At 40.4% G+C, this 27,996-nt stretch overlaps 1 protein-coding gene across 2 annotated transcripts in view; it reads right to left on the bottom strand.

Annotated features, from left to right (window-relative positions):
• Positions 1-22,393: 22,393 nt before the first annotated feature.
• MIB1 (MIB E3 ubiquitin protein ligase 1) overlaps positions 22,394-27,996 on the bottom strand; it is a 42,549-nt gene continuing 36,946 nt past the window's right edge. The window contains exons 18-22 of one of the 2 annotated variants that reach the window (XM_079982627.1): positions 27,710-27,788; positions 27,123-27,236; positions 26,836-26,936; positions 25,609-25,634; positions 22,394-24,827 (exon numbers count right to left, since the gene is read on the bottom strand). In XM_079982627.1, coding sequence (XP_079838753.1) covers positions 24,797-24,827; positions 25,609-25,634; positions 26,836-26,936; positions 27,123-27,236; positions 27,710-27,788 — 351 coding nt within the window. In that variant the 3' untranslated portion in view covers positions 22,394-24,796. The remainder of the gene's footprint in view (positions 24,828-25,608; positions 25,635-26,835; positions 26,937-27,122; positions 27,237-27,709; positions 27,789-27,996) is intronic. The other variant, XM_079982626.1, reaches the window with a different exon arrangement.

The following is a 27,996-nucleotide window of genomic DNA, read 5'->3' as shown; positions in this document are numbered from 1 at the left end:
AAACATGGACTACTTATAAACGCCATCTCCAACTCACTCCTTGAAAGATTCCATCAACGGTGTTTCCGAAAAATTTTACACATCACTTGGGAAGACAGGTGAACTAATATCAGTGTACTGGAAGAAGCAAATATCACCAGTGTTGAAGCAATGATTCTTCAACATCAACTTCATTAGACTGGTCATGTTGTGCAGATGCCTGGTGATTGTCTTCCAAAGCAACTACCTTACTATATTCCAAACTTAAAAATGGAAAGCATAGTGCTGGTGGTCAACAAAAGAGGTTTAAAGACTGTCTCAAGGCAAATCTAAAAAAATGTAGTATAAACACTGACAACTGGGAAACACTGGCCTGCAAGTGCTCCAGTTGGAGAACAGCCTTTACCAAATGTGTCATGGGCTTTGAAGACACTCGAACTCAGGACGAAAGGGAGAAATGTGCGAAGATGAAGGCATGCCTGGCAAATCCACACTGTGATCAACTCTCACCAATGTCCCAATTGTGGAAGGACGTGTGCATCCAGAATTGGCCTCCACAGTCACTTATGGACTCATTGTTAAAACCATGTTTATGGAAGACAATCTTACTTGGCTATGAGTGATCGCCAGTGAAGAAGAAGAAGAATGGTAAAACCAGGAGTAATGTAAGCATTATCAGAAGACTGGTTTTCAACAGTTTCAAAGCTTGGTGTACTAAGAGGGTCATGTGAATGAATGAGTTTGCTTAGAAAAACAAGTGAGGTTAGTGAGCAATGTGAACACTTAGCTCAGCACAAGTAAATATTATTCTTAGCACAATCTGTTGTTGAACAATAGAGTCTTAAAGAGCAGGAGCCCCAGCACAGAGTGACTAAGGAAAGCTATCATCCCAATTAAGTCACTGGCATTTTGCTTTTAATCCAGCAGGGCTATTTATTTGGAATACTGTATGTACATGCCAGTCTTACTTTTTTAAAAAAGTGATACAATAAACATTTCTCAAAAAAATCAAAACAAAAGTGTTTGAACAGCAGTGATAAACAAAAAGCAGTATAAAATCAGAAGAAACATAGCAGCCACTATTCACTCAAGGAATAAAAAAAAGCCTTGACCTGTCAGCCAAACAATAAAGGTGTTCGTGTGAACCAGACCTGGGGGGGGGGGGAGGATATTCTATAGCCAGGGCACCACTACTGAAAAGGCCCCCGCCTCAGTGTTATAGAGTCTAGATAGGAGTTCTCAGGATGACTTAATACAGATTTCCTAATCAAGTAATGTAAAAGATGTAAAATTATGCAAAAGCATAGCTGTCAACTTTTCCCTTTTCTTGCGAGGAATTCTATTCAGAATAAGGGAATTTCCCTTAAAAAAAGGGAAACGTTGACAGCTATGTGCAAAAGTCAGATACAGTGGTGCCTTGGGTTACATACGCTTCTGGTTACAGACTCCACTAACCCAGAAATATTACCTCAGGTTGAGAACTTTGCTTCAGGATGAGAACAGAAATCGTGCTCCAGCGGTGCAGCAGCAGGAGGCCCCATTAGCTAAAGTGGTGCTTCAGGTTAAGAACAGACCTCCAGAACGAATTAAGTTCTTAACCTGAGGTACCACTGTATAAGGCTGGGTCTTCATGTCTGGAGGGAGTGGGGTGTAGGATCACAGCACCAAGCCACACATCCCATCTCAGGAGTGAAAATTTACACATCTGCAGCTTGCCTACATGTGCGCAAACTATGAATTGGGCTCCAGGCACAGTCAGAGACCCTGCAAAACATCTAACCATGTGTAACAGCCTATGTGTGCACAGGTTTTATGTGTGTAGTGCAGATGTGCAAACAAATACACATTTTCTAGTGGACAGTATCAGAGTCCAGCAGGGTCAGAAGAAAATGCTGTTGTCCAAGGTTGGCACAGGTCATCTGAAAGTAGCAACTAAGAAGCCGAAGAGCCAGAGGCAAGCAGCATGGTCCAGAAGTGAGGTTCTACAGCCAGCAGACAAAAACTAAAAATAAAAGGGCTGTAGCAAATTTGACAAGCCAATGCAAGTTCTGAAGCAGAAAAAAAGGTATGTCTTCTTTGGCGGTCACTCATAGCCAAGTAAGATTGTCTTCCATGAATACAGTCTTAACAGTGTGTCTGTGACTGTGGAGGCCAGTTCTGGATTCACACATTCTTCCACAGTGGGGGACGTAGGTTTCTGTCCCTTCCTTTTAGCATGTTTCTCCCTTTCATCCTGAGTTTGTGCTTCTTAAAGTCCATGACACCTTTTGGTAGAGGCTGTTCTCCAATTGGAGCACTCACAGACCAGTGTTTCCCAATTGTTCATGCTTATAGTGCAATTTTTTAGATTTGCCTTGAGAGCGTATTTAAGCTTCTTTTGTTGTCCACTGGCATTTCACTTTCCATTCTTAAATTGGGAATAGAGTAGTTGCTTTAGAAGACAATAATCAGGAATCCAAACAACATGACCAGTCCATCGAAGATGATGTTGAAAAAGGTATGTATTGGCTTTGTTACGGCAAAATCTGGGTGCGAGGCTGCTCTGCCACCCAGCTCATCGGACTAAGTCCGTGGGTCCCTGCGGAGGAAAATGAGCTCAGCCGGAGACAGGAGCAAACAGCAGAGGATCCAAGTTTATTGCGCAACAGGTTCAAAATGGAATTGAACCCCGAGAATGGGGCGACATAAACTTTTAAAAGTTCCCTCCAAGTCCCAGAATACAGTGCAGAAATGTCACGAATACATCACAAGAGGTGGGATTACACAGATCAGCACTTCAGGAAAGTGGGTGGGGGTTTACACAGATCATCACTTCAGTAAGATAGGGGTCGCACAGATCATCACTTCAGTAAGGTAGGGGTCGCACAGATCATCACTTCAGTAAGGTAGGGGTTACACAGATCATCACTTCAGTAAGGTAGGGGTTGCATAGATCAGCAGTTCAGTAAGGTAGGGGTTGCATAGAGTAAAGAGATATGCATAAACGTTTCCTGAGTACAGGTGATGGCAAGACAATGGCGCAGATATGTATCGTCTGCCACCTGGCATTGCCCGGAGGAAGGGCTAGACTGGACCATCTGACAGGATTAAGGTTTTCCTGTGTACGTGACCTGTCGGTTTGAGGATTATGGCGCTGAGGGTAGCATCATGGAGTCCGGAGGGAAGAATATAATTTTATAAAGTTAAGGGGTATAGTGTGGTGCTTGTGCAGCAGTGTGAGGTTTCAGGAGCTGGGCGCCGTCGAGGTCATCGCCTCGGGCCCCCTTTCAAAGAGGAGGAGGTGAGGAAAGGTGTCCCCCCCCCTTCCTTCCGTATCAGTCCCCCATTCGGAGATAGATTTGCATTAAAGTTCTGTAAGAACTTGCAAATCTTTTCTCCGCACCCTAAATCTCGGTGAAGGTAGGGGTGCAGTGTGAGTGGGAATAGGCCCTAATGGAAAAGGAGGTGGGTTGAGCAGGGCAGCAAAGGAGGGAGCAACACTGACCAATACAATGTACATGCGTGTTATAGATATGCGCTAACTAATAACTTGGTATCTACCGTACCAGAGGTGTGGGTTTATGCAAACCTGAAAGGGACTTGCAAATCATGCCTCTTAAGGCCATTTGCAAGTATAGTAGTGCAGATAGCTGGATATAGGATATCGCATAAAAGGACACCTGTCGTATTTTGTTTAATAGTGGTCTATGCTTTACATTTAGCAGGAAGGTCCACTACTGACTGAAAAAAATGCAGTTTGCTTTGTCCCCCGCCATTTTTGTGTTCTCAGGTGTCAAGGTAACTCTTCTGTGGTCTCACAGTAGTGGCAATCTCTGGTGAATCCACTTAGGGCTTTCATATTAACCATGTTGCCTGGCATCCATCACAGCTGGCACAGGTTTGGATACGTCATGAGAGAAATATCCTAGCCTTGGCCATTCCATGGGATTTTATTATTATAGGCTCTGGTCTTGCAGTCATGGGAAGTTGCTCACTTGCACATTAAGAACCAAAAGCTAATTGCAGCCTGGATACACTCGCCCAATTCAAACTGAGTCCCATTTGAATTTATCTTGCCCCATGGTTCTCAACTTCCCAAACCAATCAGTTAAAATAAAACCACTCTTAAAGGGCACTCGTCCAAATAAGTCAATTTAACTCTATAAGGGATTATTCCTGCTAAACCAAAGCATATATACCTTCCTGAAGCTTCTCCTTGGTAAAGTGAGTTTTAGCACATTTTTAAAATGGGTAGGGAAGTTGGCAGAGTGCCAGGTGAAACAACGAAATATGGTTATAAATTTATCTAAGTCTAAACATTGGACTACATAATAGCCTGATTTGTTAAAAGGCATAAAATGTATGAGGATCCTCCACTGGGGTGTAAGGAATAAGACATTAGACATAAAACACTTACACACAAAAATAGCCACAAAAATAGCCCCCCCATTTGTGGAAATGACACACTGTCAGACACATTTCAACATTCCTACGTAATAACACATAATACAAAACAAACTAATTAAATATCAGTTGCATATCTTGAGACAATTGGGATATTTTATATATGTATCTTGAGGTTCAAAAGTCAGAAAATGTCCTTGTAATTCAACTCCACCCCCCTTTGTCAGCCCCACTCCCCCGACAGTCTATATCCTTTGAAAGAGATAGCTGTGGCCACTTTGAAAACTTTGGTGTCTGTTGTTGTGGTGGCGAAGCTTTTCATTGGATCTGTAGTAACACACTTGTAGAAGTGATATCCTGTAAGGGCAGGGTGGACTTAAAAGACACAGTTAAAATAATAAAACACACACACAAACACACACACAATGACCTATGAGGAACCAAAATAAATAAATGCTAACACACAGAATTTTAAGAAATCTGAAGTAACAATGAAAATAAAAGAGTGTTTCTTGATGTGACAACATCGGCTAGAATGTTAATAGCAAAATACTGGAAAATGACTTAATGGCAATTTAAAGTTGTGCAAGTACCTTGAACTAGCCAAATGACAGAATTAATAAGAAATGCTCAGGCAAAAGGTAAACAAATACCATTCCACAAACAATGTTTAGTTATGCTTCGATTAATTTCATAGACCATGGAAAAACGGATTAAATAAATGGAAACAGATTATTTGTAACTTTAAAAGTGTCAGAGCCACAAAGAGATGGAAGTCACTACTACAGCAGGGATTTCACAGAACAGAAAGAAAGTTGTTGTGGGAAGAAAAAGGGACAAACACTTTGTTATCGGGGTTCACATATCCTGTTAAAAGGGAAAATTATTTCATGTGAGAAGCCTGTCAGGAAATGCTGTTTTTTTTTTTTTAGCTGATCTAGTCTCTGTGCATGTGTGGAGTTCATGTCTCAGCAAATCTTCTATACTATTGAAATGTCGCATCTTTTGGCAAAATTAGAATTTGAATAAGGGAAGGGTAAGGAGGAGTAGATTTTAAAAGAGGGTTAGATTTAAACAAAAAAGAGAAACTCAGCAATTGAAGTATTCACCAACAAAAGGTAGCAATTTCAGCCCAAGCAAAGCGACTGCTTCCTTTATGTACAGGAAAGGGCTAATATCCCTCTGGCCATTCGCGGAACAATGCCACGCCCTTATATATGGGAAAAATGGCTAGAGAGTCAGAATTCATAGGATTTTTTTTTTTTTAACATTCTAAGTTATTTCGGCCTTCCCATTTGCAGACAAAATTTTTCCTGCCCCTTTATTTACAGGATTGGTCAAGGCCCATATGTATATGTATGTGTTTAAACTTTGAATTGACTTTGAAGTCTGATTTTTAAATAGTAGACAAAATGGTAAACACTATAATCACTCAAATGCTTGATATTACCAGTTGTGCTTCAAAACATCACAGCTTCACCTCTCACCTTTTAAAACTAAAGAGCAAAGCTAGGCTGAATTTCAACTCCATCACCACACCAGAATTAAGAATTACCCTGCAATGCTTGCGGACACATGTCCTTCCACACAGCCACAAATTGGGAGAGTTGAAAGGGACCCTGGGGTCATCTAGTCCAACCCTCCAAAATATAGGGTTCACAGCAAGATTTCACAGCAAGATTTGTACTACCAAAGAGACACACACATACTTATGTACACAGGCACTACTGGGGAAGAGAGCACACTCAATGCTCCTATCATGTACTAAGGAAGAGGAAAATAAAAGTATCCAGCTTTATACAGAACCCTCTAAAGGAAGAACAGTTTCCTAAGATAAGATAGGAAGAGAATCTGGGAGAGAATATTTTATAAGCATAGGGTTATTTCAGTTGATATAACCACTCAAATAAAGCAAGAGGTGGGGTAAACATTTGCACCCTTCATTCTCATTTTGTCTTATTTAGGACTGATAAGGTCCAGCATGGCTTCCTTAGATTTAAATTTTGAAGCAAGCTTGCAGTTTAAACTATGCGCGCTTAAGAAAGGCAGTCTGTCAGAGACAGAAGGAACAGACAACACACATAACAGACAACATGTAAACATATATACTCTCATCCTTTAGTTGGTTATTGCAAGGAGTTGGGCTGCTTCCTTTAGCTTCATTAAGTGAAATTAGTAGGAAGGTCCCACATGGTTTTAAGAGCCTCCTTGCCTCTTCAAACACCACCAGTTAACCAAACTGGCAGGGCTCACAATGCTTAGTTGACTGGGTACCCCTTTATATAAGCATGCGTTGTTGTTGTTGCTTTTGTTGTTGTTTTCTTTGGGGGGGGATAGAGAAGGGAGAAGGAGAGGGGTTGATTAGGATTTGGGTAACTTGTACAGGGGGCTATAGTAAAGAGGGGTCTTTCGTCGCTTGGCGACTTCCTTAGTGGGTTTTTAAAGAGCTCTAGCTATCCGGTTCCTTATATTTCCTTCCTATTTCCTTAGTCAATAACCTGGGGTCCTTTTCCACTCTGCCGATCCTGCCCAATTCCTCATGGGCTATCCCTCCTGGCAACCTCCTACCTATCGCCACAATCTCAGGAAAAGGGGCCCTACTGAACGCCTGCGCCGTGCGGTGCCAGATCGGGTGATCCCTGGATAGAATTTCGAACTGAAAATCCCCCTTGCTTTTGGAAGCGGGCTCATGCACGCTACACGTGTTACGTGGCACCGACCAGTGCAGCTGGGATTGATACAGAAAGCCAGACCCCTTCCTGCCCCCTCCATAAGGGCGCTCGGGAAGTTCGGAAGAAGAACTCCAGCCCCTTGCTTTCAACTGAGATGCCCGTTGCGGAGAGTCGGCTGTTTTTCAAGTCGGGTCTCTCCGTCTTACTTTCGGACTCTCAGTTGGTGCGGCTGACTGGAGGGTTTGAGAGGAGAAAGAGATAGAGCTCAGAACCCCCCTTTTGGGTTGAGCAGCAGTCCACGGTCTCTCTCATCAATTGGACCAAGAGACAGGCGAGAAGGAGCGATAGAGAGGAGGGCAGAGAATTCAGTTGCCAGGAAATTTCCACCCCTTTCCCACCAGTGCACTGGATTTTCCTTTTCCTTATACTCACGCGTCTTCTATGATGATCCCGGGATCGATGAATAAGCCGGCTGGATCCCTCTTTGCTCCCCGGCTGAACTCCTGGGGCTTTCGATTACCGCCCGGAAGATGGCCGGGGGTCCAAAGGATCTTCCCTGGCAAAATGGCCTGGTGCCGGCTGAAGATTTCGGGGGCCCCGGTCAGCAACGCGGGAGAACCGCATGCCCCACGTTCGGGCGTCAACTGTTACGGCAAAATCTGGGTGCGAGGCTGCTCTGCCACCCAGCTCATCGGACTAAGTCCGTGGGTCCCTGCGGAGGAAAATGAGCTCAGCCGGAGACAGGAGCAAACAGCAGAAGATCCAAGTTTATTGCGCAACAGGTTCAAAATGGAATTGAACCCCGAGAATGGGGCGACATAAACTTTTAAAAGTTCCCTCCAAGTCCCAGAATACAGTGCAGAAATGTCACGAATACATCACAAGAGGTGGGATTACACAGATCAGCACTTCAGGAAAGTGGGTGGAGGTTTACACAGATCATCACTTCAGTAAGGTAGGGGTCGCACAGATCATCACTTCAGTAAGGTAGGGGTCGCACAGATCATCACTTCAGTAAGGTAGGGGTTACACAGATCATCACTTCAGTAAGGTAGGGGTTGCATAGATCAGCAGTTCAGTAAGGTAGGGGTTGCATAGAGTAAAGAGATATGCATAAACGTTTCCTGAGTACAGGTGATGGCAAGACAATGGCGCAGATATGTATCGTCTGCCACCTGGCATTGCCCGGAGGAAGGGCTAGACTGGACCATCTGACAGGATTAAGGTTTTCCTGTGTACGTGACCTGTCGGTTTGAGGATTATGGGGCTGAGGGTAGCATCATGGAGTCCGGAGGGAAGAATATAATTTTATAAAGTTAAGGGGTATAGTGTGGTGCTTGTGCAGCAGTGTGAGGTTTCAGGAGCTGGGCGCTGTCGAGGTCATCGCCTCGGGCCCCCTTTCAAAGAGGAGGAGGTGAGGAAAGGTGTCCCCCCCCTTCCTTCCGTATCAGCTTCTTGAGTGAAGAACTGCTCAGGCTGAGGAACCAGGCCTGTTCATGTCCTATATTGTCCCAGTTATATCAAATCAGAAGAGAAGGAGGGAAGAGGATAAATGCTTGTGCAAACCTGAATAATTAAGATACTTAAAACAAATGTTCCTTGGCACACTGTATAGGCATGTAACATTTACAAAAATCAATAGCCCACCATGCATGAATAACCCACTATTTGTGCTGCTTTGTTCCTTTGAGATCTCTCACATTGAGTTTCAAATTGTTCCCTCATTTTATACCTCAAAGGGGTAATTTTTAAAAAATGCATGCACACAACACACACACACTAATGAACATCACAGCTGATTTTTTTTTTTTTAAGTGAAAGGAACATAATAATTTAAGGAAGTTACTAGTAATTTTCCAGGGAGCCAACAAATAGGGGTGCATTGATACAGGTAGAATGTGAATTTATTGGGATCAACTGTATTCCAGCTTTAAGCTTTTGGGTACAAGCTGTGTCTCTGATGTGCCTTCCACAATAGGGGGTCTGTTCTCAGCAGGGGACAAACGACAACACTGGGTGAGGGTGGTGTTTGTTGTTTGTATTATAGGTCTCTGATATTTATTTCATTTCCCCCTCTCAGCTTCCATTGGATTAAGCCTCCCTCAGACAATAGAGCCAACTCTGGCTGTTTAGGTTAGTTTTTAAAGGTCAATAAAGTTCTTTCTTTCCCAGGAAACCCTCTTCCTTCCTCTTCAGTCCTGGGCGTTCCCTGGGTTAGAACCTCATGGTTGATTTCAGCTTCACTGGGTTTGGCTGTTACCCTCCCTCCCTCCTCCTTCCAAAGTCATCTCTTTTATGCAAAGGGGGTCCTTAGATTTTGTAAATAATAGACAGATGGGGAACTGTGCCAATCAGTTACTTGGAAGAGCACCTAGCCATGATTTTATGTAGAATCTAAATGACTGTTCTGCTCTCATGTAAAGTATTGTTTCCTACACCAGTGGAAGAGGGAGGAAATCCCAAACATACTGCCTTAGGCCTCCAAGGATGTGCATTTTTGCTCGCTGCCCTTGCAAGAAATATGACTAAGGCAGAGTAATCTGCTTCTCTCTTAGTGAGGGTTGCTTAGCATTGCTTATGCTGTATTTGCATCTAGTGCTTTTGGCTTTGCATGCTCTCATAGAAAGATTGCACTGTTCCTCACAGCTTTAGATAATTCAGGGTTTTTGCACACCTCTCTTCACTAGCATTCTACATGCTTACATCTAACCACCTGTTTTTTAAAGCTACCTTTCTGTCTCTTTCAAATTCATCAATTGCACAGTATATGAAAGGAACATAGGAAGCTGCTGCTTTATATTAAGTCTGACCTTTGGTCAGTCTAGCTCCTTCTGCAGTGACTGGCAGTGACTTTCCAGGGTTTCAGGCAAGAGTCTCTTACCTTTACACCGTATAGTTAAAGCCATGGTTTTCCCAGTAGTGATGTATGGAAGTGAGAGCTGGACCATAAAGAAGGCTGATCGTCAAAGAATTGATGCCTTTGAATTGTGGTGCTGGAGGAGACTCCTGAGAGTCCTATGGACTGCAAGAAGATCAAACCTATCCATTCTTAAGGAAATCAGCCCTGAGTGCTCACTGGAAGGACAGATCCTGAAGCTGAGGCTCCAATACCTTGGCCACCTCATGAGAAGAGAAGACTCCCAGGAAAAGACCCTGATGTTGGGAAAGATGGAGGGCACAAGGAGAAGGGGACGACAGAGGACGAGATGGTTGGACAGTGTTCTCAAAGCTACCAGCATGAGTTTGACCAAACTGTGGGAGGCAGTGGAAGACAGGAGTGCCTGGCATGCTCTGGTCCATGGGGTCACGAAGAGTCGGACATGACTAAACAACTAAACAACAACAACAACAATTGAGGATTGAGCCAAGGACCCTCTGCATGCAAAGACCTTGCTCTACCACTTAGCTCCGGCCCTTCCCCAAAGGGAGGTGAGGGGGGAAGGGTATCATTTTCAAACTAGAATAGGCAAATCTTATTTTGGAAGATGATATGGAAGGAACACACCAAGCTCAGCTCATAGAAAAATCACATTATTATTGCAAAGGATAGCTGTTCCTACCAGTACGATAAACTGCAGAGCTCCATACTGGTTACACACTGGATATAATTTGGCAGTTGTTGTTGTTGCATACCATAATTACAAACAAAAACAATACTCCTCCATATTATTATTTCTGTGTGTACCTTTCCAAGGGCCACATGTACTCTTCCTCACATGCAGAACCATAAGGCTGGTCCAATGCAGTTTTGGTTGCTAAAGCATGCTACTGCTACTGATATTTTATGAGGAATAACTACTCTGGTAAAGAAAACTTCTGTAGTTCTGTCTTAAGTCTCTCAGTTTTGTTTTGGTTTTGTTCTTTAGCAGTGAACCCCCCCCCCCAATCACAGCTTAGTGAAAACAATCTGTTCCTTGTGTTCATCAAAACACCAGTCAAGTACAGCCATCAACAAAATCACAAGATAGAGATGCCTCCTTCCCAAGTAATTATAGGATGTTCCACTGTCTTCATGGAAAGCTGGAGTGGTCCACAAGTAACAAGAAGCATCAGAGAGCAAATGCCATTACAAGCAAATAGAGCTGGGGGCAGGGGCAGGGACGACTCCTGAAGTTTATTTTAAAAATTGACACATTTGGGTATAAATAGCAAGAGAGGTATACCATATCTTTGCCGCAAATGGGGCATTTTGAGCCTTTTTTTTTTTTTTTTTTGCAGCGCTCTTTGTAGCCATCTAGTCCCAATCCATGTGCAACAGATTGTGTTTTAAAACACTGATTGCTATGCCAGGATAGATAATGTAATTAATATTATTGTAATTAATTCACTGTTCTCAGAGTGGGAGGGATGGGGATTGGGGGAGGGGTTTTTACTCCACACCTCTTACTAAAGACCTAATGAGGAATTTGCAAGTGAATGGAAGGCCATTGCTAGCTGTTATTTTAAAACAGGGAGAGAGGTTGCAGACACAGATTCCCTGATAAACACTCCATGCAGAGCAATTTGGCTGCTGAGCTAACAAAGTCTGCAGCAGTGAGAGACAGATCAATTAATTAGCCGCCACCAGTCATTACCTGTATGAGGATTGTTGAGGTAAAGCCTAGTCTGGGGTAATAATTTATGAGCACCCACTTCCAGATCTCTTAACACCTTTCTAAGCTATAACAATGAAACTGCTACCTGTTCAGCAATTAATTGGGACCAGATGGACCTTTTAAACGGAGAGAGACAAGAGAGGTGGGCTTCCTGGTACCATCTTGGCAGAACAGTTTTATGGTTTTCTAGGAGGGTCTAGCTTCATGTTTACTAGAAGTACATGGAACTAATGTTAACCGTGATCACCTGGCTAGTGACATTTCCTTCCTCTGGTACCTGAAACACACACTTTTAATGGACTTCCACCCAAGAAAGATTTAACACTGAACTCCTATAAGGACAAACTCCACTGCCAAGTGGTACATACATACATGCACACCTCATTTTATTTCTACACCAACTTTCTGTGGTTCAAACCATGCTCCAGGCAGCTTACAACATGAAAAACACATGACCACAACATAACAAAAGTAGTCGTAAATAAAACATTGAAAGACACACAACCAAGCTGAACCATTTCCACATAGATCACAAGATCTAAAAATAAAAATACAAAAAAGCCAATAACAGCAACAACAATCCCCCCCCAAAAAAAACCCTAACAACACCCCAGTACAGAGGCTCCCCCCACCCTAGTTTTTCCAGCAGATAATCAGGTTAAAATACTGGAGTGAACTCAGCCCTGGGAGTGACACATCCACACCGCCCTCACTGGAGACACACTGGCTTTATTGTTACTACACATCTTTTAGTAACTACCATGGCCAATATTTGGCAAGACACCTTGGAATGGCTTTCAGCATCTGATGAAATGCATCTTTTGCCAAGTGAGCATCTAGGAGAACGAAAGGATTAAAGACAGATTTTTTCCCCTTTTTAATCCCCTGTAGAGGCAGGTGACCTAAGCCCATTGCACTCCTTTATATGCCACTTTACAAGTAAAACATAATGGATAATGCACCTATTGTTAACCAAAAGCAGTCATTTTAGCTGCCTCCTTAGGTTATGATAAAAAGGGAAATTGCAAAACAAATTAGCCAAGGTCCATTGTCTTGATGTTTATTCATCTGCTTGACATCTAGGCATGCAATTAGTGCTGCTCAGTTTATTAAATGTTCTTCCTATTTATTTCTTCTTGAGTACAAGAGCAGGACTATTGATTATTTATTACTTATTGTATTTATTTTATCCAGCTTTTGATTTATATCCAGTTCATAATCCAGTGGATTTATATCCACCTCCCTGCCAGGATATTTTCTGTCTTCCCAAGTTATGGACTATTCTACCCAAGCACGAGAAGCTGCCATTTGGACTGCCAGGATCTGAGTGGGAGAACATAATCTCTTCCAGCAACCAAAAATAAAGCAAATGTGACTTCTCCTGCCCATTTCCTCTTTGGTTCTGTTCCCCCTCTCCCCAGCATCCTGGAATTGATCAGGGCTCTGAGTATGCCACACAGAGAGCCAGTGAGAAAGAAGGCAGGCAGTAGACATTGCTATCTTACCTCCTGCAACATTCGGAGATGTAGCGTCCTGCAATTTTGATTCTGGCAGCTGCAATGTTTAGAAGTCCACTCCATATTTTTCTAGTAGTTCTAACACTGCATAATCTGGAACAGATCCAAACTCTTGTTTCAGTCAGGACTCACACTCCCTATAAAAGCTAACTTGCTGTGAATGATTCCTGGTAGACCTCATACCATATACGTGCTGCTACTAAAATAAATTTTAATAAAACCATTTTATCTGGCTTTCCTTGGCCTCTGAAGAACCATACAATAACGCTCCCCTAGATAGATATAGCAGAATTAATAACAAAGTCTACTTATATAAATGTTTACTTTTGTAAACACGGAGAGAGACACTGGAAGCAATACACAGCTTTCTGTAATGTAATCATAATGTAATACAAGATAATAAGCACCATTAGTGTGCAAGCACTGATAACATATACAGTATTATACTCAAACTATATAGTCACATGCAAGTCAAACAACTGAAAACCATTTCCTACAGATTAAGAATTCACACTTTTCGTCAAAACAGTTGCATTACTCTCCAAACACGTGCAAAACAGACATTAATTGACTCACCCAGATGAATTGTTTCAAAAGCAGGAATAATATCTTGTTGCTGATTTGAAATTCTGGACTAAGGCTTCTTGGATCAAATCTGGAGTTATTGTAAAGGTAAAGGGACCCCTGACCGTTAGGTCCAGTCATGGCCGGCTCTGGGGTTGCTGGCGCTCATCTCGCTTTACTGGCCAAGGGAGCCGGCGTACAGCTTCCAGGTCATGAGGCCAGCATGACTAAGCCGCTTCTGGCGAACCAGAGCAGCGCATGGAAACACCGTTTACCTTCCTGCCGGAGCGGTACCCATTTATCTACTTGCCCATTGATGTGCTTTCAAACTGCTAGGTTGGCAGCCCTAGGCTCTGTGGTTTAACCCACAGCACCACCCGTGTCCCCTGGACTTATTATAGCTCATATCATATGACAAAAGCCCATTAATGTCATATTAGAAGCCCTTTGATTACATATAGTACAGGTCTAATTTCTAAACTGCAGAAACCCTCCCTTAACTATCAGATTCAAGGTCAGACTTCATACAAACCAAATTCAAATATGGCTAACTAACACTTCCTGAAGAGCTGTGTCAGGGAACAACTGTTTATGCTTGCTTAGATACAACTATTGTGCATAAATTAGGGAAACGGCAGCATCATATTTAAATTGGCACTATTTAATTTCCATGTTTTTTCCATAAAAAGGTAAAGGGACCCTGACCATTAGGTCCAGTTGTGACTTGCGGCACTCATCTCGCTTTATTGGCCGAGGGAGCTGGTCATGTGGCCAGCATGACTAACCCGCTTCTGGCGAACCAGAGCAGCGCATGGAAACACCATTTACCTTCCTGCCGGAGTGGTATCTATTTATCTACTTGCACTTTGATGTGCTTTCGAACTGCTAGGTTGGCAGGGACCGAGCAACGGGAGCTCACCCCGTCGCAGGGATTCGAACCGCCGACCTTCTGATCGGCAAGTCCTAGGCTCTGTGGTTTTTTCCATAGTGCACATTAATTCTGTGCAAGGAAGAAGTTTGATTCTCTCAGTGTGCTTTGTAGATGGTGGCTTTGTGTGTTATTTCTGTCCCGCTTTTCCATTTCATATCTAAAATGCCCAGTGCAGCTTACATTATACAATACCACGTCAATCATAAAAATACTTTTTTTAAAAAACCCAGCAAAAACTTCAAGCTAAAAGCCAAGGGCTAATAGGGAATTTTCAGCAAGTTTCTTAAGACTGTCAAGGAGGAAACCATATGCTTCTCCCAGGACAGGACATTCCATGGCATGCTTGACATATAAAAGGCAATACCTGGTGAAATCCAATCTCTGTGTGTTATGTATATGTGGCAAACAAACATCACATCTCACAATTATACTTTTATATTTACAACTTTTGAAATGGGCTTATTCTAGTCATAGACAGAGATAGATACATGGAAGTTTCTAATTTTATCTGCATCAGAATTTACACCAAGCTTCTCTAGGTTTAACAGTGCAATCTTATTAATTTTTATTCAGTAGTTAGTATCACTGACTTCTGTGGAACTTACTCCCTGGTAAGTGTGCTTAATATTGCAGCCTCAATACTGCACACCAACTATCTACTTCATCGCACAAATTTTTACAATAGGTAAATTAATTACCTGAAAGGTAATTATACCAGCAGTGCGCTTAAGTTCAGATAGCATGCATGTAGCCTTACAAAGAGCAAGCATGGAAAATTATTCTCCATAAATGATAAGGATTGTATACTTATTGTGATTTTTACATTGTAATGTATACCACATTGTGATTGTTATATACAAAGTGGTATAAACAGTGCTTTTTTAAATAAAAAATGTTTAGGGGTATTCTCATTTTGACTCAAGAAAATCACCATGTTATAGTTCAAATTGGGGAAAATAAATATAGTAAATGGACATCGGGGTAACAACGGAACTGATGATTCAGCGTGCTAGAGAAGAAACTTCTTAAAAAAATTAGTTTCTTCTCCTGTTAGAGTCACAAAATGTTTAAGGGTATGCATACTCCTGCGTACCCCCAGAAAAAAGCACTAGGTATAAAAACATTTTAAAATAAATAATATATCAGTCAATTTTAGAGCTGATTCAAATTTGCAATGGTGCAAGTCTATATATTAAAAAATAGTGCATAGAACACAAATATTAAGTGATTGTTTTTAACCTTGTGTAAGTTACACAAAATAAAAACATGACATTAAAAGTAACAAAAGAAGCTATAAAACAGCAGCAGATAAAACAAAATCAGAAACACCAGATTAAAAAGCCAGACATAGCAAGCGCTAAAAACTCAAGAACCAAAATGTCTAGATATCAAAAGAAGAGGAGTTTGGTGTATCCTCTGAGAGAAAGGAATTTAAAAATTGTACTGCCACCACCGAAAAGTTGTCATGGGTACTTGCCCATCAGATTTCATGTATGGGCAGGACCATGATCAGAGCCTCAGATGTGACCTGTACCCCAAAGGCTTTCAAGGTTAAAATCAGTGTTTGAGCAATCCCTCAAACAACAGCAATGCAATGCAAGACAAGAGTAATATGGAATGCAAAAAGCTGTCATATGCAAAAAGTGGACTATTGGCCTCCATCTGGCAGTGACTCTCAATACAGAATTTTCCCCCAGCCCTACCTGAAGAAGCCAAGGATTGAATCCAGGACATTTTGCATACAACACATGTGCTCTGCCAGTGAACGACAGCCCTCCCCGACGATTGGATGGAAGCAAGAGCACAGGAACCTCCACATGAAGCAGGGAAAACCTCCTTATCTGAAGCTGCGAGTCAGTGTAGAAAATACCAGATAGAATCTGATAGAGTTAGACCAATGGTCTGGCTTTGCATAAGTAAACTATTAAAATAATAGATTGGAAAGATACTTGGTTGTTGGGGAGTTTTTTTTACGGAAAGGAGGGAACTTCCAATCAGTTGGGTGAATTACAGCACACAGAACCAGCACAGAAAAACATTTGTGAAACCCTTCCAACTAATATCAGTGTTATTACCCTTCATCGTTTGGAGAAAACAAACATAATTTTACTGCCATATGAAACCTGTCACTGCATTGTTAAGTAAGCAGTTATGATAGGCTGTGATATTAAAGATAATTATGCTTGTCAATTGAGCTGAAGCAGTTAATTAGATAAACAAAACATCTCATTTTTATTTCCTCCTGAACAGCAAGAGATGGGTAGAAAGTAGCGTGTATTAATGATATTATTTTCCCTACCATGGACGAGTGTTTTAATAAACATACAAAAGCAACTTTATCGGTCCTCATAAACCTTGATTGAACACACAGTGATAAGGTCTGTTTAAAATGTCATCTTCACAATAACACACACAGAGCCAACTTGAGCCTTAGCAATGACCTGTGTAAAAGAGGCCGCTCTGGAAAGTGCAGGCCCCGTTGTGCGATGTATATCATATAAACAGTTCAAAGCTTCTGTGGCTGTTCTGTGTGTGCGATTATGGGTGGCTAAAAGGTGGGGGTTGTCAAGTGTGTATATACATTTTTGTGGCACCAGCTTTAAAGGCTATTTTCTTCCAAAGAAGTCTGGCTTTGGTAAAAGGTGAATAGCCTGAGAGGGCTGGGTCCTTTGAGCCAGAATGACCTTCAGCACTTAGATCTGCAAATAGAGACAATTTCACAGGGCTTTCTGAAGGAGAAAGGCCTCTCGTTTTAATCACCATCATTATCATCATCAATGCTAACACACAGCCTATGAAAATAACCTAATATGCATGGCAGACTATTTCAAGTCCCGTGAATGGAAGGAAGTGACAGAAAAATTTTGTGGAATGAAGAGCCTTGACACTTTTAATTTTCTTTTAAAAATGCAACTAGTCATACTAATTTCAATCCAACTCCAGTAAATTGTTGTCTTTTTCTTTCTTTTTAATAATCTCATTCTGGTCATCTGTGCCCTGGGAATATTTAAATGTTCCCAGTTTCCCAAAACCAGTGGCAACAGTGACACCCAATGGTACTAAGAAGGCAAAGCCACAGTCAACAGATACCATAATAAATTCCAAATCTTTTTCAAATGGAGAATATTGGAATAGACAGGAACAGCATCTGAATGGAAGGGTAACACATAAGCAATTTCCTTTTGCAGTGGAGGCTTGGTTTTGATGTGGACAGTGATGTATTGCACATGTGAAGATATTGCAATTCAACACACTTTCATTACATAAGCTTTACACGGGACACCATTTTATAGCTCAGTTACATATACATTTTATCTGCATTTAGCGCTTAAAAGCTTTTGGAGTGATAACCCTTTAAAAATATTAGTGAAACACTGCTTAAATGAAAGAGTATTATATTTCTATGGTCCTATATGGTAAATTAAAACAATCCGAATGGTCACCACCATTTTATTATTATAAATTAATTTTCTTCCATCATACATAAAACAGAAACAGAAACAGAAACAAAACAACAAACGTAATAATACAAAAGTATCAGAAATAACTAAGGGAGCCACGAATTAATTATTGTAATTGGTCAACAAAATCTGAAGATATGAGGAGACACCAGTTAATGAAACCATTAAGAGCTCTGCATTTTCTTTGCTTGCAGCACCAAAGAGTTCTGGTACTGAATAAGAAATAATAATAAACCTTTATTGTCACTACACCACCTGTGTGCAGTGAAATTAAACGACCCCCCCCCCGTCTTGTTCACACTGTGTGTGCTTGTCGGAAGTCAATTGCACCACTAGGAAATAACCCGTTGGTAAAAATAATAGAAGTCCAACCACAGTATAGAAATGTTCTGGCTCTTCTAAACTTTTGGAAACCTTTGTATTGTGGGTTATCATTCCTGTGATTGCCAGGCTACAAAAATGTTAATACTGTAGATTTTGGCAGGCTCTGTAGTCTTCGTTCATAGTGCTATGAATATCCTAGCTCCACCATTCCCACCACCATTTTAGCTAATTGTGTCCCCCCCCCCCCAAATACGGTAAATACTTTTCAGTCTTGCACTTTTGATCCAAAACATTAAGGACTCGTGTTTCTTCCTCTTCTTCTTCTCACATTCCATGGGTAATTATGGACATCGTGCTTAAATGAATAAATGCTTATTGCAAAATTATCTTCTTTTTTAAAGATCCTTGGTGCGGTATTTCCAATTGTATGGAAATTCCATTGCAGCTCTGCTCTCAGTTTATGTTGCAAGATCAATTAGTGTTAGTAGTCATCCACCTTAAAGCAGACTTGGAGAGAAAGAACGGAAGTCTTCTAGCTCACTCTCATTTATGCAGATAAGATTTAACTAATAACTTTGCATTATGATATGATCTTCTTAGCAGTAAAGTACATTACTGCCCCCTAGTGGACTCTCTCTCTCCCCACAGAGAGAGAGAGAGAGCTATCAAAGTGATCCAGGTTTCATTTCAACTACTGTACTGTTATTTCTTTCCTTGTTTAAAATGTCACCTAATCCTTAAGTGCTTTTGGACTTCGGAGATGGGGTGCATAACCTTTATTAGAGATTCATCTTTATTCAAATTTTATTGTTTTAAAAATGTGCACTTGCTGTGACAGAACACCTAGCTCTGCTTTCATTTTCAAGCCTTCCTTTCTGTCATAGGGCTGTCCTAGATATTAAAAAAAGGCACACGTCTAATACTGAACTCTTTATTTGCAAGAGAAACACTTACAAGCAGCTACCACGGCGCTCTGGACACACACACACTTCTAGTCTCCAGGCATCTGTCCACAGATCTGGGCCCTATGGAGCAGTTGGAGCAACAGGGAGACCCTACTCTGCTGCTGGCTTATAAATCCTCCCCAGTCAGGTTGCATGCCCACAACCTGAGACTTTTCCTCCATGTAAGGCACCACTTTTCTTCCCACCTCAAGATCCTCCTGGTTCGAGGAGACCAGAGGGACAGGGGAAGGTCAGCTGAACAGCCTCCTCTTCTTCCTCCACATCTGACATGCCTTCCTGTCTCAGCCTGCCCTTCTCTCCTGGCTCCTGCCTTGCGGGCAGTCAGACCCCATAAATCAGTGGTCACCTCTTCTGGGTCACTCCCCTGGTCCCCTGTCTCAGTCACACGTTCTTTGGAGCCCTGCCAGTCCCTGACACTTTGCAATCGGAAGAGGACGTGTACCGACCTAGAAATATTGAAGCCAACAAAAGTTGTCATCACACCCATTTTAAAAAACTGAATTATTTTAATCTAACCAAAATATCTTTTGAATTCCCAAAACATGTTACAACTTTTGAGCACTCATTTTTGGAATTTGAAAGTTGAAAAATTCAACATGCCCCACTACTGCATCTTCCATACCACCAGAAGCTGACCACCCTCAGTACTCAGAGTAACACTGTCTAGAAATATTATACTATACTGTTCTATAGTCTAGAAATACTATACTGTTAGTTGGTAAGCTGGAATTAGTCCAGTTTTAGAGCCACATTAGAGTTTATTTTGTAATCTGTTTTGACCTCTTGCCTGCTTTCCCCTACCCTTTCATTCTTAGTAGTTTCACAATTTGACCACTGAAGTGTGATTGCCAACCTCTGGATTCTGGAATCCCCACATCTAGACACTTGGAATCCATGCTACAGAAAGTTTAAGATCAGAGGCATGAGAAACCAGCACATTCTGCTGAACTCTGCAAGAGATAAATTCAGTTTTCCACAAGCTGAAATAATTGATGTTATCCACTTTGTGACTATCTCCAATTAACCCATCTTAGAATGCATCTCTAGATGTTCATAGGACATTGTTTATATACATCATACTAAATCCTTCTGCAAAACAGAATCCTTGGGTCATTTCGTTCACTTTTGTTGGGCAGAATAACGTCTGGGTCATTTGTTGAGTTTACAGTTCTCTGAATTTGGTGCCTCCTAATGACACAACTCAGTCTACTCAAGTGGCCACAAGTGCAGGCATTTTCAACAAATGCACCATTGCAACATGTGTCAGGTAGCTACTTGGCTGAACCCAAGTACGGTATATTCACAAAATATTGCAAAATAGATTTGTACTCTTTTTCAGAGGTTGTGCTTCAGAAGTGTCTCCTCCAGCAGGTTATTTCAAATACGTACTTAATTTAGCTGGTACTCACTTAAGTCAATAGGAGCAGCTTAAGAACACTGCTGTTGTCCTAGTGCCCACTCAAGAAGGGACCACTCTCCTCACTTGAAGGGTGTTTCTGAGGGAGCACTAGGAGAAAACCAGGACTCCACCCCCATCCCACTGCTGACCAACATACATGCAATAATTGAAGACCCAAATGTCTAGAGTGCAGCCAGTGCACATATGTATTTGTGTTATTGTGCTTTTATGGATGTTGCATTGTAATTCCTTGAGTATTAGGTATTCTTCTACATCTGGTTAGAAGCCAAACTGACTCTAAGGAAGGAGTGTGAAAGATTCTGTTGGCAGTGATGACATTTTCCTATCTTCAAGCAACAGGATGACTACAGCTGACTTGGTAGTTTTAGGGCCCATGTGAGAAATGCACCGTATTTTTCGCTCTATAAGACACACTTTTCCCCTCCTAAAAAGTAAGGGGAAATGTGTGTGCTCTTATGGAGCGAATGCAGGCTGCGCAGCTATCGCTGAAGCCAGAAGAGCAAGAGGGATCGGTGCGCAGCGATCCCTCTTGCTCTCCTGGCTTCAGCGATAGCCACGAAAAGCCTATTGAGCGCAGCGGGAGCACTCCTCCCTCTTCGCTCAAGAGGCTTTGTGTTGCATTCTTGTTTCTTGTTTTCCACCTCTAAAAACTAGGTGCGTCTTATAGGGCAAAAAATACGGTAGTTTCCTGCTGCTGTATTGCACAGCTGCTCTTTTCACCTATTGGCTGTGAAGTACAGTGGTACCTCGGGTTGCATACGCTTCAGGTTACAGACTCCTCTAACCCAGAAATAGTACCTCGGGTTAAGAACTTTGCTTCAGGATGAGAACAGAAATCGTGCTCCGGCTGCACAGCAGCAGCAGGAGGCCCCATTAGCTAAAGTGGTGCTTCAGGTTAAGAACAGTTTCAGGTTAAGAACGGACCTCCGGAACAAATTAAGTACTTAACCCGAGGTACCACTGTAGTGTCCTACTTCCGGTGGCCCTTGGCAACCCTCCTCACCCCCAGCTGCTATACAGCACAGGCACAGTGCAGAACATTGGAGTTAGGGAGAAGGGAGCACACGGCTAGTTTAGGCAGCTTATTACTGGAACATTATCCATAGGAACCCTTTTACCATAGGTGTTGGGCCCTATGCGTAGTTCTCTGATCAGGACTGCAAGTACTGTTTCTAATATAGTGCAGATTAGAATATAGTTTGACACAGTCATACACTTCAGGTTTATATTTACAGTTTAATAAAAGTATAAATTCAAGTCTCAACATCTGTCTTCTATACTATAAAGGTTTAACAAACTACTTATTAAATAAATTAAGAAAGGTTTAAACAAATGTAGTTTTCTGTTGGCTAAGGGACGTTAAAATAATTTTGTTCTCTACATTGTGAACAGAATGACATAAAATAGCATCAAAGCAACAAAAAGTAAGATTTGCTAATACAAGTGCCCTACTTCCTTCTACTAGATTTGAGGTCAATGCAGCACCTCACGTCCATTCTCTTAGACAATGAATAACTTAATTGACCTGCTTATAAGACTAGTCATGCTATGAACGTGTTTTGTAGAACGGAGAAAAGGGACAGAGGATACAAAATGATTTAATAATTTTATCATTCAACTTTTCCAGCTGTGCTAAAATAATAGAACACAGAATTACACCATTGTATACCAGAAACTCCTTTGTCACCAAAGCATTGACATTTGCCCTACCTATGACATACAACATTCTTCCTTTACTTTTCGGCATAAAATGCCTCGTTTGTTTTAGTTCCTTATATAAACTGGCTGTTCAAAATCAATGAAAAGTTCTTTGATGGCAAACTCCTGAAAAAAAAAACTACCTCATGTGCCACATTATTTTATTAATTATGTTACTATTAATAAACTCTCTAAGGTCTTTTTTCTGTGCATATGCATGCACAATTTCAGAAGACCGTTTGTGGAAATAGTTATCCAAATTGTTCTTGGAACTAGCTATTTCACTTTTGAAATACTGCAGCAACTATACAATTAAATAGCCAGAAATTTCAAAATCAGAACAGAAACAAGTATTTTATAAATGTAAGCATGCTTGTCTAAGAAGTCAAGCAGCTCACACTTATTTAACAAATTTATACTTCATTCTAATACACAATCATATGCATCTTTTTTTGAAAGATAAATGTAAGGGATCCAAGACCCGTTTGCTTTTGTGGAACTTCCAGATGGCTGTGCTTAGGAATTGCAGCACAATCCTATATACCATGGATATTTTTATGTATGCAATGTTTCTGTACCTTCTTTCATCACAAACCATTCCTAAGACATGATTAACTTTGTTCCAGGCAATTTGCAAACTTCTGCATAAAATAAAATAAAAATCTCAACTCAAATTTATATGACACAGATTATATTTACCAAATATAGTCTATTCCTGCAAGTAATTCCCTTTGAGTACATTTAACAGGAATCAAATTGTTAAAGGCAATTTTCTTTCTAATCTAATGTTTCACCACATGCTTATAAGAATTTGTCTGAATTGGAGTTAAATACAAATAAATGGTGTATCTGTTAATTATAAATCCAAAAATTAACTTATTTTCTGCAATCATGCACCATCTAAGATATGTTATTTAATCTTTGGGAGACTATCTACAGCCTACTGCAGAACATTCAGAGCAAGATGCTTTTCCATATCCTTGGATAGCATTTATATTAACCCATCATTGCCTTATCCTCCCTAAACAGGCCCCCAATTTATAGAAATCTCACAGACATATCAAGCACTGTCCTGGTTATTAACTGAATGGTCCCAATGAAGTTTCAGAAAAGAAAAGTTTATGCATACTGCGAAGTCTGCACCAAAATGAGTAATATTCATATTACAGAAGCTATTGTTCCTATTTATCTTAAAACTCTCTGCTGTATATTCCCTTTTTGCAAGGTGGCATTTAAGTCCAATTACTAGACTTAAAATGTTAAATTCTAGCCTACAGATAGAATGGTTTTCTTTTGCAAGTATACAAATAATAATGTCTGTCACCATTCTAAAAACTGTTCTCTCAGTTGAAGGGATTATGGCCGAGATCCTGAAAGCCTCTCAGGCCGAAAGAAGGGCTTGCTATATTATGCAGGGCGTTTTCTTTTCATTACTAGCAACAGCCTGTACTGTCTTCAGCACCATCACATTGGGAGTTTTCCCCATTTGTGGAGGCGGCTTTTCAGGAGGCCAATTCTAGAAGGCACCCCTGCTATGGATGTGGAGGCTACAAGCAGCCCTTTAAAATCAGCAACTTTTGTAATAATCCTCATTCTCCTTTAAACTAATGTGGGACAATAAGAAAACCATACAAAATTATAGGCGTTCAGATTTTAGAGGCATTTTGTAATACTGAAACACGATTCATTTATTGTGCTGATTTTTAAAAATTCCTGTACCTAGCTCCGAGGCTTAGCTTGCTTTTGCAATTTATTACTGACACTACTATGAAAACGTATTTAAAACAAATACAATTTAGAGAATTAAAAATATTTATACATGAAAGCAGCTGACAGTATAAAAATCAACATTGAAATTAAGAGTTCATACATATAAAATAAAAATACCAACAGGAAATTGTCCCTTTAACATAAAGGGGTTGGGGAGAAAAAGAAAGGCAAAAGATATAAAAAAGACTGCATTGTTAATTAACCTAAACTTGGTTTAGCTTTCTTGATAGGAGAGGTTGACCACTCAAATACTGATTTGTATTGTCAGTCTAAGCACTTACAATGCAATAACTCCATAGCATTAGAAATGTTTTCAGGACAAACTTTAGCTGCCACTAAAGCTTATGAAGATTCAATGAGCAAAATGTAGTAATAATATGACAAGCTACTGTAAGACACTTTATATTTTAATACAAAAGGATTCTTCGTTCAATAGCCTTTCGGCAAATAGGACATTCACTCATTCGATCGCCACAAAGCTGACATGTTCCGTGACCACAGAGAAAGATCATATTCTTTAGACGGTCCAAACACACGGGACACATGGTCTGTAAGAGACAAAAATGAAACTAAAGAACTGTCTGGAGACAAATAATAACCAAGTATTATACCTTATTAGCTTACTACGCCTAATGTAAATACCATTTTCAGAAAGTGAGGCTGGTGAAATAAATACCATAAAAAAACTCTGAAGGATACTCATCAACCACCTGCCTTAAAGTAGTGTTGCTAAAATTTAACTCAGCGATTAAAAATTCTCAAAGCACTTAACATACATCTTTAGCGTTCCTCACAGAAAGATACACCAGAATCATTTTGTGTTGTATATGGGCTTAGGCCAACTTCACATTTGCTAAATACATTCAAAGTTTTGAAGCAATGCTACATTCTTCATATTTTTATTATTATGACCATCATTGCTAAGGACATAACTGTCTTTGTAAATGACATCTATTTTATACAATTAAAAGGTATAGTGAAATATGAAATAAATCTGTCACACAGAAACAGACTGCGAAGCTCATTTAAACACTTCTGAAATTTTGGAAACACACAAACCCTTTCGGAATTTCTAATGGCAACTAAAAATGAAATCTCCATATATTTCCAGATATTATGACCCCTTTGAGTCTGTAGAACTCTGTCTGATGTGATATTAAATAAAAATGGAGGCCATGACTTTATTAGAATGCCCAAGTGCTGTCTGTACCAAAGGAGGCCAGAAAGAAGACTGTTGGTCCTGCCTACAGGACAGAAAGGAAGGCAGAGTCTAGTTTGGATGACTTAGCTGATTTGTCCTTGGAAGGATAGACCATTCAGGAAACTCACTGCTCAGTTGGAGGATCACTGCTGTCCTGAAAATAAGTTTAAATATAAGTTTGGGGCCGGGGAGGGGAACAAACTAAAGGTGGCTTTCGGCTTTTTATCTGCGTATTCATCTTTCTCCCCTCCTTTTTAATAAAAGCATAAAAATTAGGAATGCTTTTGAAATCAGGACTAGTAGTAGTTTCCTGTGGATTTGTTCTCTTTGGCTCTTGTTCTGTTCTCTGGTGGCAGGGGAGAAGAGACTATGGATTATATCCAGCACTGTACAAACAGTTCCACTCATGCATTGGGATTTCCCTTTCCTCTTCTCTCCCCACGCACCCCCATGATCTGCTCTGCAGTTTACGTAAGAACCATTGCTGTTTATACTTTCTGCAGTGTTTGTGATAGAAAGTGGGCAGAGGAGAGGAGAAAGAATAAGACATGAATAGATGAGGGAGTGCCTTTGCAGTGATTGTCTTAGCAGTAGCACCCTACTGGCACTTTCTTGCTGCCCTGATTCAGAGGGAGCTGAACTCAACACTACTGCCTGGAACTACTGTCTTACTTTTATCACTGTCATTTATTTTTACCAACAGCTTTGTGGATAAGGGCTGGGTAACAAAATAGTGGACTAATAGATAAAGGTTGATAAAGTCCAAATAGAAATGCCATTTCTAATAAGGATTTTTTTATTAAAAAAAACAACCCTTCTACATGGCAGGGTTTCACTATTTGCAGAGGTTTAAAATCCATATTCAATCTGCCATAAAGTCTGAAGAAAAGAAATGTAATTCTTTCAAATGATGTGGCTTTTGTCCTACATTCCAATTGTTAAACATACGTGAAATGAGTTGCCTTTCCGCAACATACATCCATGCATCATTTTTTAAAAATCCAGTTTGTGTCTGTGGACATTTTATGTGAAAACAGAAGAAAGAATACGTCCTGAATCTTTTTCCATTTTTTTATAAAATTTATTATTGAACCTAAAAGATGCTTAGGGAGATATTCTAGAGTTGATGACAATAACTGCAGTGTACAGTATGCCTACTATTTATATTCCTTTAATTGTTGTTTTAATTAGTGTAACTTGCCCCATGATGTTAAGATGAAGGATTGGTGATAAATTAAAATAACAATAATAATATTCATAACATAAACCTTTATATTGATAACTTGCATATAATGCCTTAAAAAAAACAAAGCTTTCTTTTGATATTGATCATAAAAGTTATCTATTTTTTTTACCTGTTCTTTTATGTCCTGCAACTGCTGCTGCAATTTCTGTACATCAGCGTTGACATTGGTATTGTCCTTGTCTTTCTGCAGAACAGGAATGTTTCCACTTGCTACACAATGCAGAGAAAAGACAATGGTGACACGAAATACTTACAAAAGAGCTGAACCAATTTAAAAATTACTACTAGCCCATTAATTGCATCAGAACAATGGTTCCAATGCAATCCACTTCCTGAATCAGGAAGGAGTTTGCAAATTGAAACCACTGCTAAAAGAAGAAAAATAAACAAACTCACCAATGTCATCTGTGGAGTCTTCTGTACCTTTCCCACCACAACACATAATGAAAGGCACTCTTCGCTCTACCACTGCCCGACACTGTACACATTTTTTCATAAGGCTGGCACAATCTGGAGGGGGGGGGGAATTATTCAGATTGATGCAGGTTTTTTTACTTATTTAATGTAAAAGTGGAATGTAATGAACAGATTAACAAGAAAATATCGTAAGGAGCCTAGAACACATAGCACACCCGTTTTGCATAGTCCTCACCAGTGAATATTGATTCATCCATGTTAGGAACTGGAGACAGTTTATCATCTAGCACAAGATAGTTTCAAAAAGGTATACTCCTCCCACCAGCATCACATCTACAATCAGTTATTCACTTTTATAAGCAAAGGGATAAATCTCACGACTAAGCTTTTCCTCTTCTCTGGTAAGGGGGTGGGCAGAACACCCCTTATACATTTGAGTGAGACAAACTCAGAAACTGACTTTTATATTTTAATACATCCATCTTCCAATAAACTCGATCTACTTCAGTAAGTGAATTTAATCATTTTATTCCATAGTACAATTGTTAGCCACCAAAAGAACTTACTTTCACAAGCACACATGTGTCCACACGGCTGAAAGAGCACAGCTGCTTTTTTGTCTGAACATACTACACATTCTTCAATCTACAAAGAAAAATTACATAGCTCTTCAACTTTTCATAAAGAAGCTTTTAGTTTCTCAATTGTAGCTTAATCAGCTTAATGTCTGTTCTGGGCACATTAGTTCAAAATATGATTAAAAATAACACTATAAAGCATATAGAATAACACATCTTGCTAGGAAGACACAATGGCTCCAGTCTCACAACATTTGAACATTCTTTGAGTGTGT

This window comes from Podarcis cretensis, assembly GCF_951804945.1.
Source record: "Podarcis cretensis genome assembly, chromosome: 7".
NCBI lineage: Eukaryota > Metazoa > Chordata > Lepidosauria > Squamata > Lacertidae > Podarcis > Podarcis cretensis.
The sequence above is the reverse complement of the archived record's forward strand: the minus strand, read 5'-3'. Positions and strand labels throughout refer to the sequence as shown.